The sequence below is a fragment of the Malaclemys terrapin genome, chromosome 2 (assembly GCF_027887155.1).
Source record: "Malaclemys terrapin pileata isolate rMalTer1 chromosome 2, rMalTer1.hap1, whole genome shotgun sequence".
NCBI lineage: Eukaryota > Metazoa > Chordata > Testudines > Emydidae > Malaclemys > Malaclemys terrapin.
Window position 1 is genome coordinate 140,032,766 of NC_071506.1, and position 15,849 is coordinate 140,048,614.

At 49.0% G+C, this 15,849-nt stretch overlaps 1 protein-coding gene across 1 annotated transcript in view; it reads right to left on the reverse strand.

Moving 5' to 3' along the window:
• Positions 1–257: 257 nt before the first annotated feature.
• The window catches only part of TET3 (tet methylcytosine dioxygenase 3), a 151,026-nt gene continuing 135,434 nt past the window's right edge, over positions 258–15,849 (reverse strand). Inside the window, exons 6-11 of the mRNA XM_054018084.1 lie at positions 12,650–12,858; positions 11,582–11,732; positions 10,669–10,758; positions 8,281–8,418; positions 5,802–6,138; positions 258–4,972 (exon numbers count right to left, since the gene is read on the reverse strand). Coding sequence (XP_053874059.1) covers positions 3,114–4,972; positions 5,802–6,138; positions 8,281–8,418; positions 10,669–10,758; positions 11,582–11,732; positions 12,650–12,858 — 2,784 coding nt within the window. The 3' untranslated portion in view covers positions 258–3,113. The remainder of the gene's footprint in view (positions 4,973–5,801; positions 6,139–8,280; positions 8,419–10,668; positions 10,759–11,581; positions 11,733–12,649; positions 12,859–15,849) is intronic.

Genomic DNA, 15,849 nt, shown 5'->3' on the forward strand with positions numbered 1-15,849 from the left:
AAAAGAAGCTTTCAAGGCACCCATGCAACAACCTAAAATATGGAAGTTGAATGAGACCTGGGTGAAAAGTACGGATGCTGGAAAGAAATCAAAACCACAACAACAACAAAAAGAAGCCATTTTTAAGAAGTTCAGGTCCAACGTTTCCTCAAAGCTAGAAAATTAGCATGCTCACTAAGGGCCTAATCCTGCAACTATCGGGGTCAATGGCAAAACTCCCATTGCCTTCAATAGTGCACGACAGGACCATAAGGACTGAGGGCCAGAGACACAGCTGGCATAGTTCCACTGAAGACAATGGCCGCTCTACACCAGCTGAGGATCTACCCCCTTGAGTGCTTTAGTTTGTTATACTGTGAAGTTCAGAGGGTTTCCTATAAATCTGACTTGGAATAATTCTACAGCCTTGATATGATCTTGGGTATTTATAACAAAGCAATAATAGCTCATTGATTTTCCTTGTCAAATATATGCAACTATACAGAATACAGAAAAAAAAAATTATGAAGGACGGACAAAGCATGTTAAATATTTTGCCACTATTTACAGTTCTCCCACGATAATCTGTTTAAAACATACTGCTTTCAAGTTGTTGGGGTTGGGTTTTTTTTGTTTTGTTTTGTTTTTAAATCTAGGTGAAAGTGCTTTTAAAAAAATCTTTCCCTATTTACAGTTTAAAATCAGACCACACAAACGTTCAGGATGTTTTACAGCGATCCTGTGATTTTCTGTGCCAGTGCACGAGGAACAAGGTTTACAGTAAACAAAACGTTATGTACGGTTAAGTTCTCAGCTCTCTCTCTCTCTCTGACTCTCCAAAAGGCACCTGAAAGTGCAGAATTATGACTGAGTATTGTTATCCAGTTTTAAATGTCTACCAGGCCTGATCTTTCAGAATCTTATGCAGGGGAGCAGCCCCGCCATCCCCGAGAAGTAATGGGACTACTCAGCTGAAGAACCAGGCTTCTACGTTTGGAATTTCCCACAGAATGTCCTGTAGGAACAGCAGGCAATGGACTTACTCTGACTCCCGCTGAAGTCAGTGGGAATTTTGCCAGTGATTTCAACGGGAGCAGGATAGCACCTGTTATCCATTAAGTACTTTATCATTTATCTCAGGGCTCAGTTCCCATGAAGGAAGAAATTCACCTCTGTAGAGAACATGCTCAAGGGCCCAGGCATCACTTAAATACCATTTAAACCCTCAGGGCCAGATCCTCAGCTGGGGTAAATGATTGTAACTCTAGTGAAATCAATGGTCTTTTTACACCAGGCGAGACCTAAGCAGTGAGGACTCAGGGCTTAAGTTGGGCACAGAAATTGTGCAGGGCCTCTGCACATGGGTGAATTTCACCCTACATTTTTTTTTGGGATCGCTCCATATAATTTCTGCTAACATCACAGAAATCCAGCCCTCCCATGGAGAACGTCTCTCTAGCTTCAGAGAATTTCCTCCCACCCGTCACTCCTATTTAGCAAGTTATTTGAATCAATCGTTCCCAACAGCTTTGTAGAGGGGGAAAAGAAGTCATGATTCAGATTGTTAATAAGCACCACTTAGTTTTGCTGTAATCATCATCGTTGTTATAAAAAATGGCACCGGGAAAATAATTAGCTTGCAGAAAACGGTCGTCAATTTCATTTTTGTGTTTGAAAACGTCGACTTGTCATAGGGGAGTTTTTACAGTACGGAAGCATGCACCATTGGAAAATGTAGAAGGCGGCTTGCAAGTCATTTTCGGTATTCACTCCTCCCAGAGCTGATCAAACAGAGAACGTCCCCTTGAGACTGAAAGCACCAAACTTAGCAACAGTGAGTACACAGAGCAACACTAACTATTCACAGTTTTTGTTGGGTTCTTGAAGATACAGTAACCCCCTCTTTCCCCCTCCAGATTTTTTTTTTTTTTACTGCTATAAGGTGACAGAGTATGATCGGTACAAAAATAGCATGGAAAGTAGTCCAGATGTCCCAGGCTCCTGTCTCTTGTATAAGAAACCTACTTTCCTCTCTAATGTCACCTTGTAGCTGAATACATAACAATGTGAGTTTGGTGAGAATATCAAAATAGCTGATAAACTATTCAGCATGAAGACAAATCATCCTGGATAATTTGGTCTTGCTTTCAACCTGGTTTATAATGTATTCAGCTAAAGTGTCTGGTGTTAGCTCACATTCTGAACTCACAGCACTTTAAAGCCATCAGACCTGACTGTCCTCCCACTTAGGAAATTACCCCTTTGCAGAGTGGCCAGGATGAGGCATAGCACCACTTAAGTCAGACTTAGAGACTTCTGCTGCCTGTTTACACAGGCTCTGGTTTTCCACTGGTGTAACTCCATCAATTTCAATGGATTTAATCCTGAGGTAAGTAGGAGGCAAATCAAACCCTTTACCTATAAACAGGAGCTGTTAGGAGAAAACACCTCCATTAAACAAACCATCTGCAAAACCCCAGCATCTGCCTAGAAGTGGGAATCCATTACTCTATCTGCAACTGATTTCCACATAATTCTCTGTATATTTCCCAGCCCCAGAGGGTTACTGTATCTATAAGAAATGATCAGTCAAGCTGCAAAATATGCACTTTAGTTCATTTGAAAAACCGGATGTTCAAACCATTTTCGATTGACTTTGAAGCACACGTTTCCAGATGATTTCCAAGCTGAAATTCCCTACCAGCGTTAACACGAGTGAGCTGTACAGATTTTCTTTTTTTCAAGCTGGTTTGGTGTTTTTTTTTGTTTTTTTTTTAAGATCTGCTTCATTGTTGTAATAATAAAAAAAAATCCAATAAATACATATTTTAAATGGAATTAAAAACCTCTCCTTTGTGAAAGGACACTATAAATTTTTCTTTTCCATTCTTGTGATGTACAAGGATAGATTAAAAAAATGCGGAGATATAAATATTAGATTACTGAAAAATGTTAACAGCAATAAGTGTTCGTTTGTTTGTTTTTTTAACTCCTCTCAAAGTGCAGATTTTAGAAGGTTTGCACTTGAGTAGATTTTTTTCCCCTACATGCATTAGGAGAAAGCACCACAAAGCAACACTGTGGTCCAGTGTCGCAGACGTTGAGGTAAGATGGCCATATTAGCTGTATTAATCTCATATCCAGCGACTGTATGGTCCAGTTACCTTGGTATAGGCATATGAGGACACAGTGATAGCAGAGTTTGTTGGAATAGCCACTGCTTGCCGTGTTGGGACAGAATCTTTCTTTTCTTTGTGTTGGGGTTCAGGGGCCACGGCGCCTCCCCACTTGCGCTTTTTGCTGAATGGCTTGGTATCCTGCTGGAGCCCGAGCCTGGCTGCTTCTTCCTGCCTCGCTCTTGCCCTCTCCGCCAGCTGCTTCATCTTGGCTTCCCAAAGGGCAAGGCCGTGATTGGGCTGGTTCAAGTTCTTGTGTTGGTAAAACACCAGTGAGATGCGGGTGGGGTGGCACCGGTTGGGTTTCTTGAGCGGGGTGGTGGCGTGCAGCTCCCGCCTGGCGCATTCAATCAGGATGGAGCCATGGGCCGGGGCCACCGCCACCCCGCCTATGTTTTCATCCAGAAAATTGTGTTCGCTGTCTGACCACTCCTCTTCCTCCTCATCATCTTCCTCCTCCTCCTTGAGGGTCTTATCGGGCAACTCTTCTATGCTGTCATCCAAGCTGAAGGGGTCCCACAGTTTCTCCTGATGACGGATACTGGGCAAGAACGCGTTACTGTCTGCTTTCAAGGTGCCGAATGGCTTCTCGCTACACACGCTTGACCCTATGGTGGCCGACGAGCCAAAGGAATCCCATGGCTTCTCAAGCAGCCCCGAGCTAGGTGTCGGAGTCCTCCTCTCGTCCACCTTGACCGAGTTCCACAGCTCATCTTGAAACCCAGGGTTCCCCTTGAGGGTGGAACTGAAGTTCAGCTGGCTGAGGTTCCAGGGTTTTTCCTGCAGGTTCGAATTTGCAGAACTAGGCAAGACTGAAGGGCTTTCGTTGAGTCTGCAAGGGCTCCATGATTTCCCAAGCAGGCTAGAACTATGTTGCGTTGCCTGCCCATCTCCAGAAAATACGTTCCATTGTTTCTCCTGGAGGTGAGACTGGGGTAACTGGGTAGCGTTTGAGTGTCCATTGAATGAATTCAACTTATCCTGCATGCTCGTGTTGGGTAAGTTGGTATTGTCATTGGGCGTAAACATATTCCAAGAACGCTCTGCATTACTAGTCCTGTCAGAGGGAGACACATTCCTGTTGATTTTGTAGGGGCTCCACCGTTGTTCCTGATCGCCGTTCTGAGATGACACGGGCACAGCGGACAGGTTGAGACTCGAGTTTTGTACATTCATGGCAGCCCTTTGAATGGACTCGATGTGTGACAAGGCGTCTACGGGCTCTTGTTTGATTGCTCGGTTGCTGAAACAGTTCGTGTTTTGTGCAAACGATGGGGTTTCCATTGGGACAGAGTTAGTCCTATGGGACATGGCCATGGACTTCTGGCTGGCATACCTGTTGGCTCTCTCATAGGTCCGCTGGTGGTGGTTTTTGTTTCGTACAGAGTGTGGGAGTTGCTCTGAGAACTCTGAATTCCTGTAAGTGTGGTTAAGGTTATCTTGCAATGCTTGGAGGTCGGGTTTCTTCTCATAGCTGCTACTTACCCAATCCCCACTCCTCGGCTCAGTGGCACCGTAATTCAGAAACTGCGAAGGGAACATGTGGTTGCTGGAGAATCCGTAATATCCAAAGGAGGGAAAAGTGAACTTTGAATGAAACCCATTCATGGAAGGCAGATTAGGCTGTGCATAGTAGGAATGGTAAGAGTAAACGCTGTTCATGCTGTACGGGTCTGAGGGGCGGCAGCTCCCCAGCACGGAGTAGCTTTCCACCACTGCATTGCCGTTGTATTTGAAAGTGTTGTAATGGTTCTGAGGTTCAACTTTGATGGAAGGTTTGACTGAGTGCTGGGGGAGTCCATTTTTCAACGCCATACCTGTGAGCAAAACACAAAGCGCAACGGTGACTGGCCATACAGCCTAGGGCAATCTCCTTCGTAAGCCAAAGATTAAGTCATGGGCCAGTGCTTTGGCTGATGTAAATCAGCAGAGCCCCACTGGAGTCCATGGAACTCCGTTGATCTACACCAGCCAAGGATCTTCTCCCCAGAACCAATCACTGCTAAAGCTTCAGCGAGGGTCATACGCCGCTTATTATGTGATTGGAGATGTCAAGAGAATGCTGGTTCTAAACTAGTGGCCTGTACAACACGACTTACATAGAAGAGCTATGCCATCCAAATGATGCTTAGAGGGCAGGCCATAGCTGTGTTTGATTGTGGGTCATGTGCCTATAACATTCTGTAAGTTACATGCCTTGCAGCAAAGCGCAGCTGTCCTGGTACACAGAAGAGCCAAATAAAAAAGCCCCCACTGGCATAGCATTAAAAAGCCAGAAAGAGGCCTGAACAGTGCCTGAACTAGAGGCAGGATTTGTGGTCTGAATCTCACTGTGAGCACTAGTGCAACAGAACTATCTTACACAAAGGATCTGTGCTCTAAAGCATACCGGTGAGCTAATACAACAGGGTACCACAAAGCATCTGTGCCATGAAGCAAACTGGTGAGCTACTGGATTGGTGCAACACAAAACTTGCTACACAAAGGATCTGTGCTATCGAGCGAACTGGTGAGCGAATAAAATAGTGCACCACAAAGGATCCTTGCTCTAAAGCATCCTGATGAATTCATATCCAAGGGCAACAAAACTGTGCAACACACCTGAGACACAGGCACTCGGCAAACCCAGAGCCCTGCCCCCGGTACCTGTATTTTGCTGGAGTGTCGGGATTTCTAGTGCTTCCTGCTTTATTTTCTCAGGGGTGATTAGCTTCTCTTTCTGCATTTTCTTCTTCTCAGCGGCTGCCTTTTTGGCTTCTAGTTGCCTTTGCCTGCAAGACTTGGCAGGCTCAGGCAGCTTCCTGACCTCCCTGGGGAAGGAGGTGAGCACCTGAATGGCTCCGCTGCCCATCTTTGCGTTCTGATTCTCCTCGCTGCCAAACTCATCTGTGGTGGACATTTTATACAGCGGAAGGACGTGCAGTTGCTCATCCTCAGGAATCTTCCCAACGCTCCGATTGTCCTCCTTCGTTAAGGTACACACCTGGGGTGGACAGGGGAGAAGCACCAATTAGCCAATGGCCAGGAAGCTGAAAGCCCCATTCAAACTGTTAATAACATATGCCCTGAAAGCATCTCTATTCAGGAAGGGCACTTAAATACATGCAGAACCTGACGACTGTGGGACAGAAGTACACGGTTAAAATTAAGCACAGGCTTAAGTGCTTTCCTGAATTGGGGCTACCGTGGTGAGAATTCACACCCAGGATAAACGGCACCTCTCATCACAAAGTATCCGAGACACTTTACAATCCAAATGTAAAGAAGAGTCATTCTGCCCACCACTGAAATGCAGCCACCTCTAGGACGAAGCAAGGCCGCTGTTTAACAGCGCACAGCACCACTGCAACAACAGATATGCTGCGAAGAATACTACATACCCACTGAAATGGCGGGGAGGATTTATATGGATAATGTGGCAGATCTAGTATCCTCACCTGCTTTCACTTCACCTCAGTACCTTATTTGTGCAAACAATTTACTCCAGTCCAGGGAAATTATGTCCACTGCTTCCCCCACCTAGAGCCTTTTTATACTGAAATAAAAACACCTTGCACTCCGACAGGCCCCCCTCACTTTAGGTGTTTACACACATTATTGAAATTAGCCTCACATTCTTCCCCCCGGGAACTGGTAGGGACGAACTTATCACCCCCCAGCAAAATGTAGCACAGCGGCTTTCTGAGCTCATGCAGGATGAAAATGATCCTTATGCAGAGTGTCAACCCAAAGCCCTACTTCAACTGTGTGGGCCTTCTGTACAGGGACGGCTATCACCCACAGTGAGTCAGAGCACCCAGGAGTGAGCCTTCCCAGAAACCTCGCTCCAACCACTACACGACACTGCCTCCCAGAAAACTCTGCCGGATTTGTCAGGCATGAGCTCAGGAGTATCCCACGTATTTTGGTGCTGCTGCTGGTGATGACGGCAAATTAATACCAGTAATTAGCACTTGTCCTTTATCTAGCCCTGGCATTTTCACAGCACTGTACAGAGATTAACTCATGAATCACAAGGCTTTGATGTCCCTTCTGCGTTCTCAGGCAATTACAGAGAGAGATTTGAGTGAAAGCTGATATTTTGGCTTGCAATAACTGGGTACTGTACTCAGTGTGTGTGCTGGGGTGTGGGGTGGGGGGAAGGGTGTCATAATTAAGTATGTAGCCTCTCAGATCTTTCAGCTGTAGATCACAGAACCCTTGATAGGCAGAGATAATTCCTTCCCCAGAAAGGGAATTTCTAATTAAATGAAAACTCAAAGGCGCCGCTATTGAAATCAGGCTCTCTGAAAAAAGTGGAGGGGATACAAATATTGTCTGTTAGCAGATGGCAGCACTTTGCATTGCTGCCTAGCCATGTCCGAGCTGTGCAGCAAAAGTGAGTAATCTTTACCTCCTCCCCCACTGCAAGGAGCAGCTGGCACACGCAGACCTGCTTCAGAACACACCCTGAGTTTGAGACGTGGGGCCAGACCCTCAGCTGATGCAAATCAACACAGCTCTGTGGACTTCAGTGGAGCTACACCAATTTCTACCGGCTAAAGATCTAGCCTGTGGCCCCTTGCTAGGTGAGCGAAAACAGCCCTATTCACAGCTGCTGGATCCCAAACCAGCCCAGGATCAGAGGGACGGATAGGGGCTCTCAGTCCACCTGCATCTCTCACTCAGACACACAACCAGCCTAGCGTAACTGGCCTTCACTAACACCACCTGTCTTACACAGCGCTTTTCATCAGCGGCTCTCAAAGCACTTTACAAAGGAGGTCAGCCCCACCATCCCCATCGGCACAGAGCGGGGAAGTGACTTGCCCAGTGGCAGGGCTGGGACTAGAATCCAAGTCTCCTGAGTGCCAGGCTAGTGCTCATTTCACTAGGCCATGCTGCCTCCCTTGATTATTCCTTAGCAGCCCCACTGGAAATGTCTGAGTGCACCATGGAGACCGACTGAATCCCCACCTCAAGGCGGTCCTTGCAGAGCAGAGGTGGGATGGTAGGGAGGGGTGTTGTCATGCTGCATTCATCCTGCAGACCAGGCACCTTTCACCCAACGCCGAGATGACCTTGCAAGAGAAGGGTGCTCTCCCCTTCCTCTTTCCCTAAGCCGAGAATGAAAATGCCTCCTTACCACCGTGCATCCGTTGTAGAGGTTATGCTGATCCTTGTGAGCGTGCGCACAGAAGTCCATACACGCGGTCACCCCAGAGAACGGCCTTCCTTCTTTCAGACCGAGCCGGCAGTCTATTGCGATATCCTCGTTTGTAACCTAGCCCAAGGAAAATGAGACGGCTCCTGTTACTCCGCTGCCACATGGAAGCCTGCCCATATTGGAGGTACCCGTTACTGAGCAAAGCCAGCTCAGTAACAGGCTGGAGTCAGGGGCCTGGGAAGAGACTTGTGACACTCCAGACAACTGCTGGAGCCTCCACTGGCACTAGCAACCCACAGGCTGAGAGCTGCTGATGTAGGCCTCAGCCCAGCAAAACACTTAGGAGCCCAATTCGCTGCTAGACTGAAGCCCTTTCACACTGGTCTGGCTGTACTCGAACAGGATTAGCTGTCATCTAAACCCATTTTGGGTACATCTAAGCTGCACACTGAGCCTAGGCGCTGATTCAGGTTTGAGCCCAAGCCCTCCTTCCGTCCACACACAAATCAGCCTGATTCAGCCAGCAGGCGCTCAGGACCCTGCCAGGGAGGTGGGTCAGAGCCCGAATCCTGCCAAGACTCGGATCCAAGCCCTGTCGTTCTGTGGTGTGGACGCAGCTTCAGCCGCAGCCGTGAGTCAGAAGGGCTGCATGGCCCAGTATGGACAGGCTAGCACAGCTGTGCACGGCAAACCCAGGGTTACAATGCAGTGTGGATGCTCCAGCACAGGCGTGGAAACACCAAGTCCACAAGCGGGTCCCACAGACCTGGGTTTTCAATGCAGTGTAGACAGACCCTGTAAGGCCAGAGCGATGCGAAGAAGCTTTAGTGTGAATGAGAATTAGACCATAAGCATGTGTCCATTTTTAAGTAGGTAAATGCTTAAGGGCTTTGCTGGATCAGGGCCTTCTATTATCACAGAAAAGCCCATTGAGAGAAATGTGGGACCCTGGTACATCAGGTTTGTTGGGGCCCCACCTCTGCCGATTTCAATTTATTTACACAGACATTACAACTGTTTTGGGGGCTCCCTGAGCTTAGGGCTCTGGTACAATTGTCCCCCCCATTCCCCGGCTGTCTACAGCCTTGATTACAGATCCAAATCTTTCTGGGGAGCGATGCACTGAATTTTATTTGAAATAAAACACACAAAGGGCTCAATTGTGACTGACTCCAGATCGGCTGTGCGAGGGGCGGTGGAGAGTAAGCAGGGATCACATGGCTGGCCGTGTCCCAGATGCCAGACTCTGATCTCAGTGCCACCAGCGTAAATCCAAAGCCAGAGGGGTGAACCTGCTCCTGTCTGGACATAAGCCCTGCCATAGGCATCTCTCCAGTCATCACCCCCGAGCAACAACCCTCCTCTTCTCTGCCTAAGAGCCTCAGCAGAGCCCAGGCTATATATGCTTCCCCAGCCTTGTTGTGGACACCCACCCTGGGGTGCGTTTTTCTCCAAGCTGCTGCCAAACTTCCTCCTTGGAAACAACCTGTGTCGCTCGTGATCCGAGCATCCTGCTTCCTGGCTTCTGACACTAAAAACCCTCAGCCTGCACCAGTCCTGATGGGGCTGGGTGGTGGTGTCAAAGGGGCAGAGCGCAATCTAAGCGCACTCTGAAGGCATTTAAAGCGCGAACATCTGGCCAGATGCTGTCACTTTATACTCAGGGGGTGGCCTTTAGCCTGCCAGGTGCTGAGCTCCTTGAGTGCCCACTGATTTCAACGGAGGAGGGGGATGCACAGCACCTTGCAGGACTGACCTTTTCTTCCACGCTGGCATAATAAAACCCCACCACCCGGGGTGCCCTTTTTGGCAGCCTAAGGACTGAATGGACGACAGAGACTGCTAGAGATGAGGGGGTCTCCCCCAGGGGAAGCCCACCCTGTGGAAAAACAGAGGCGTTTGGGGCTGTCAGCCTAGCACCTTCTGCCAGCACTAGAGTCCCTTCAGCTAATCAAGGAAAGAAGCAAATATCAAGCAGCCCTGAAGGCTTCACTCTGCTGGCACATCACCCACTCAGCATTACAGGGCTGTGTCTGTGCAATATGTCACCGGGATGCCCCTCTGGGCTGTATCTCCAGGGACATGCGCCCACATTTCCAACCACAACCTCCATGGGTTTGCATCAGGCAAAATTAGCTCTGCGCTGCTAGAGAATTGCTAGGGGAAATTCAAATGCCCAGTGCTGTGTCAGTCAATGACCCCCGCCCCCGGCCCACATCTCCTAGAGTTAGCTCCAGCTGGGACTGTGGCCATCTCAGGGCAGTTGTGCTGGTGGGATCTTCGTCCAAGCAGACACCGAGTAGCCCTAAACTAAGGGTCTGTAATGCTAATACCAGAGGGGGGAGGAAGAACAGTTTTCTTTGGTACCTGATTTTGATACGCCTGCGGCGCAAGCCTCCTATAAAGTGGAGCGACTTCAGTAGCCAAGTCCTGGAAGCTGTTTCTGAGCACTTCTTCCTGCAAAAGGGAATAAAGAGAGAGCGTTTATTCTCCAGCGTCTCATCCAGATCACGGTCTGGGTGGGGCAAAGTGCGTTTGCCTCAGCCCAAGGGGGAGATGGCTTGCGAGAGGAAAATTCACGTGTGAGCTACACAGGCCGCAGGTCTTTAGGCTGGAAGGGACCATTGTGCTCACCTAGTCTGGTCTCCTGCCTAGCCCAGGGCAGAGAATCTCACCCAGGGATTCCCAGCACTTGTAGCTGAGCTAGAACGTCCCTAGAACGTCCCTTACAGAAAGTGACACCCAACAGACTCCACGTGACGTGACGGGGAATCCACCACGTCTCTTGGGGTCTGTCCCACTGGCCCATTCCCTTCACTGTCAAAAATACACATCTATATTTAGTTTGAATTTTGCTGACTTCAGCTTCCAGCTACTGGATCTTGTTCTGCCTTTGCTTCCTAGATTAAAGAGACGCTCGAGCCTCAGATAACTTCTCCCTGTGTCAGTAACTATATGGCCTGGTTTGGGTCATCCCAACTGAGTGGCTGTGGAAGCTTTATACCACGTTGCATCACCCCGTACTCTGGAGATCTCCAGGGTGAACTCCTGGCTCATGGACGACAATGAGAATTTTGCCATTGATTTCACTGGGGCCAGGATTTCACCCTATGTGTTTAACAGAAAGGCTATTTCAGAAATGCTTTACTGGGACGACTTTTTGTACCCTTTCACCTGTAAAGCCAGGATCTACTGATAAAGAGCTTCCCCTCCAGCACCTTTCCCCAGCACTACCTTCCCTGCTTGAGTTAACGGAGGCAGGCACAGGGGGCTCACTGACCTCTTTGGGATTGTCCCCCACCAGTCGAAACTTCCGGGGAGTTTTGCTTCGGGCGTACTTGCATCCATTGAAATACATGCTCCAGGAGCAGCCAAAGGAAAAAGAAGCACCGCAGGTGTTGGGGTCCTTGCCCTGACATGCACAGGTCCGGCTGCAAGAGACAAGCAAGGAGGAATTTCACTCACCGGAGATGCCAGTTCTGTTCCAGCCAACAGAGCGTCCAGTGGACGCTGCAGTGGGAATTCCGGGAGGCAGAACGCACTGACCCCAGTTGGAATCTGGCTCTGGGCGAGGCAGCGCCCGGGTGAGTCTTTACGACATGCAACAAACAACAATCTGTAACAGGGCGAGCCCAAGAGCTGGGCGCCCCTCATTAGTTTCCCTTTGCACAGGGGGCTGATGCAGCCGTTTCCTTGCAGGAGTTTGCAGCTCCTAAATTCCAGCCTTAGAAAGCTCGAAGTCAAACGTAGCCTATGTCTCCGCTGCGGCGGGCTGGTGGGATTCCCAGCGGATGTACACGAGCCAGCATGCTAAAAAGCTAGTCACCTGAGCACACACCTAGGATCTCGGCCGGGCTTGTACTCAGGTGGCTAGTCCAAGCCGCTCTCTTTTTAGCTGTGCTGCTCTTTTTAGCACACTAGCTCCATCAAAGCTTGCGCGTGCATGTCTACCCGACCTAGGAATGATATCTCCCAGCTGCAGGTCAGACATCGCCTCAGCCGAAACACATTTGGGCTCAAAACTCCCCTTGGTTTCCATCCAAAAATCCATGGACCCAGCATTACATTATGGAACCTATGCAGGATTGTCGCTAGCACTGGGACTCTGGCAGAAAGAAAGCGCCATGAGACCTGTAATGTCCACAAGCCACCAGGGCTTCGGTTTGATGTGCCGCCCAGAAAGACAGCCCCTCCGGCCCCAGCGGTCCACCAACAGCAGCGCCGTGCTGACTCTGAACGTCACCTACCCCAAAGAGCCCCGAGAAGACCTCCCATGCAAACATGGACCAAGGCCCCTGTTTAGCAGGGGAAATCACAGCGCCCGGGCTCTGGCGCAAACGGAACTTACTCGTCATTCAGGCCGCATCTGCGGCTGGTGGGGTTTCCGTATTTAGTGAGCGTGTCAGTGAGCTCCTGGTACAGCGTGTCACCCAGGGTGCGAGGGATGCCCTCCCAGGCCAGGATTAAAATGATGATGACAGCATTCTGGCAGTGGTGACCGGCTCGGTGCCGCACCAAACACAGCAGCTTCTCCTCTTGGTTGTGCCTCCTGATCACCTGGAAAGCAGCCGTGCACAGTTAGTGGTGAAAGGCAAGGGTGGAGACAGGAAGCTCTGTCCCCAGAAAATATCTGGAGCCAGCCGCCCTCAGATGCATGTTTTCCTTCTTGCTTTCGCCAGGAATGGCTGTGAGGAACTTGCAGGCCCTTCTAATCGGGGACCGGCAATGGGATATTCAACCCCTAGATCTGCTTGGTAGTGACCAATAGTCACTACTATTATTATGAACAGCTGTCCTACTGGAGTGCCTGGAGACCCCACCAAGAGCAGGTCGCATCGCGCTAGGTGCTGTACAGACATCTAGTAAGAGACAGTCCCAGCTCCAAACAGCTTACAGTCTAAACAGACAAGACACAGGGTGGGAAGAGAAAGAAAAGCACAGGGAGGTGCAGTGACTAGCAATGGGCAATGCTGGGAATAGAACCTGTCCTACTGGGGCATGCTGCATCTCAGTGGTCAGACGTCTAGGCAAAATAAGTTGGCAATCTCAGGACTAAATGAGCCATGCAACCTGAACCCCCCTCCCTCACGGGTCCCTTCAGTGCTGAGACACACCAAGGGGACTGTCACACAGTGGAAGTTGTACAGACACTGCTTGTGCTAGTAACACTTGGTGGGTAAATGGAACTAGATTCTCTAGGATTCTCAATCCAGCCCCTTCCACCAGAACGTTATCCACTGGAAGGGAGAGATTTTCAAGAGCCCTGTGGGATTCAGGAGCACAAGTCCCACCGCTGTTCTCCTAAATTCCTTACACATTTTTAAAATATTGCCCTATAAGCAGGTAGCCAGGGATTCTCAAAAGTCAACCTGGCCACCCATTTTAAAGGGGCCTGGTTTTCAGAGTGGGAGGTGTTCAACACTTTCTGACAGTCACAGCCCGTTATGATGTCTCGAACTCATGAGTCACTTTTGGAAGCCCTGCATAGATCTCCGGAAATATTAAGGGGCCAGATCTTGAGGACTTTAGTTTTCACTCAGATTTTGGGCTGGGCAGGAAATGGTTTTCCCAACGCATGAGATGTTTCAACATTGCAAAATTTATTCCTGCCTCAAATCCAGAGAAAAATCAAAATGTCAAAAAAATTCTGCAAACCGAAAATCTGAAAAAAAAAAAATGGTTTTGAGTCAATGGAAATGTTTTCCCTTAAAAAAACAACAACCTTTTTAGTGTAAATTTACTTGGAAATGAAAAGTCATTTAGGCTTGAAAAACTTAAATTTTCTGGTTTGACAACTTGGACACTATTTTTTTAAACCACCAATTTTTCACACTGGGTGTTTCATTGAACCCAATGCTTAGAGGCCTGCAAATCTGCAGCTATCCACTTTATCCCCGTGGATATCTGTGGACCATGTTTGCGGATGGATGCGGATCCAAATTTTATATCTGGACCCCTGCAAATCTGCAGATATCCACGGACCATGTTGGCAGATTGGAGATGGATCCAAATTTTGTATCCGTGCAGGGCTCTACCAATACAAACAGTTCAGGTTTCAGCAAATCGGCTTTTTTTTGGTGAAAAACATTTTGTGGAAGAAATCCCAAGCAGCTCTACTCAGGCCACTACCTGGGCAAAGCTCCCACTGAGGAATTAATGGACTAACGGCTTCAGGATTTGGCCCCATACGCATGAGAAAAGTGTGTGTACGTCCCTATTAATCAAATCCTGGAATCCCTTATTTGGGCAAAATCCCCACTGATTTCAATGAGTGCCACTGGAATCGCAGTGTCATGATTTGGCCAATCACAGCAGCTTCATACCAGGTCTGTGAGCTAAAGCACTGGAGCCAGGCAGACGTTCTAACATCAGCGTGGGTTGAAATGATCTCTCAGACGCTTGGGTCATGTGCCTATCACCTACCCCCACTCAGTGTGATGCGGTGTCCCTCTCTAGTGGTGGCTGGGTCACATACAGAGGTTGCTGAGCCTGCTACACTATCAGCCAACAGATGTGGGTCATTTAGCTCAGACCCTAAAAGCACATGGTCCCAGGTTTGATGCCAATGGCCCTCCCTGGGGCTTGGGAATTAGACGCAGACTTTGCAAACTTTTCCCATGGCTACTAACACAGGTTTCATCTGCACCGATGCAAGCAGCCTTGATAACCCTAGGGTAGACAGGCCCCCAGCCTTTTGAGCCTTAAGAGTGAAATCTGGCCACAATGAAGTTGACGGCAAAGCTCCCACTGACCCCTGTGAGCCAGGATTTCACCCCATGTCTATGAGACCTGCTCTGAGCAGGGCGTTTACAGCTGCAGAGCTGAGCGGGGGTTTGCAACGGTGGGAAATTCTGCAAAATTTCCCTAACGTAGACAAGGTTCGACTGACCTACTCAGCCACGGTCTTTCACTTCCATATCGGCTAGTCCATTACACACGCTGCTACTCACATCCTGGCGCTCACTCGCTCATTTGCCTCCCGCTGCTGAGACACTGGGGAATTCCTCACACTGGCTGCTTTTCACACCCACCCGGCTGCTTCTATAAACCACATCCCCCAGCGTCGCCACGAGCCACCAGGACTCCTGCATGTCTGACCTCCAAAGGCAGCATCTACACCTGGCTGGGGGAACCGTCCAGCGCCGACTTAGATTACTTCCTACTGGTACACCGACACTGCTTCTTGGAGCAGCTAGGTTCTCCATGCAGATCTCTCAGCCAAGTACTGGCCCCGTTTAGCATGGGGGATCTGAGAGCATCACGGGAAAGGAAACACACTTGCCATTCAGCCTGTATCTGCATCTGGGGGGGTTTCCATGTTTTATGAAAGCATCAGTGATGCCTCCCCCTCTCCCTCCAATGTCTGGGGATGTTTGAATCCATGTCATCTCAACCACATACACGCACACAAACACTCCAATGTTTCTGCACAGAAATACAAGAACCTCAGGATAGAAATTACCTTTTTCTGTCCCCTAGCACTGGCAAAAAATGGGTTTAAAAACGCATCTGACGTGCTCTAAAAGAAATCAACGAGCCGGCCACCAG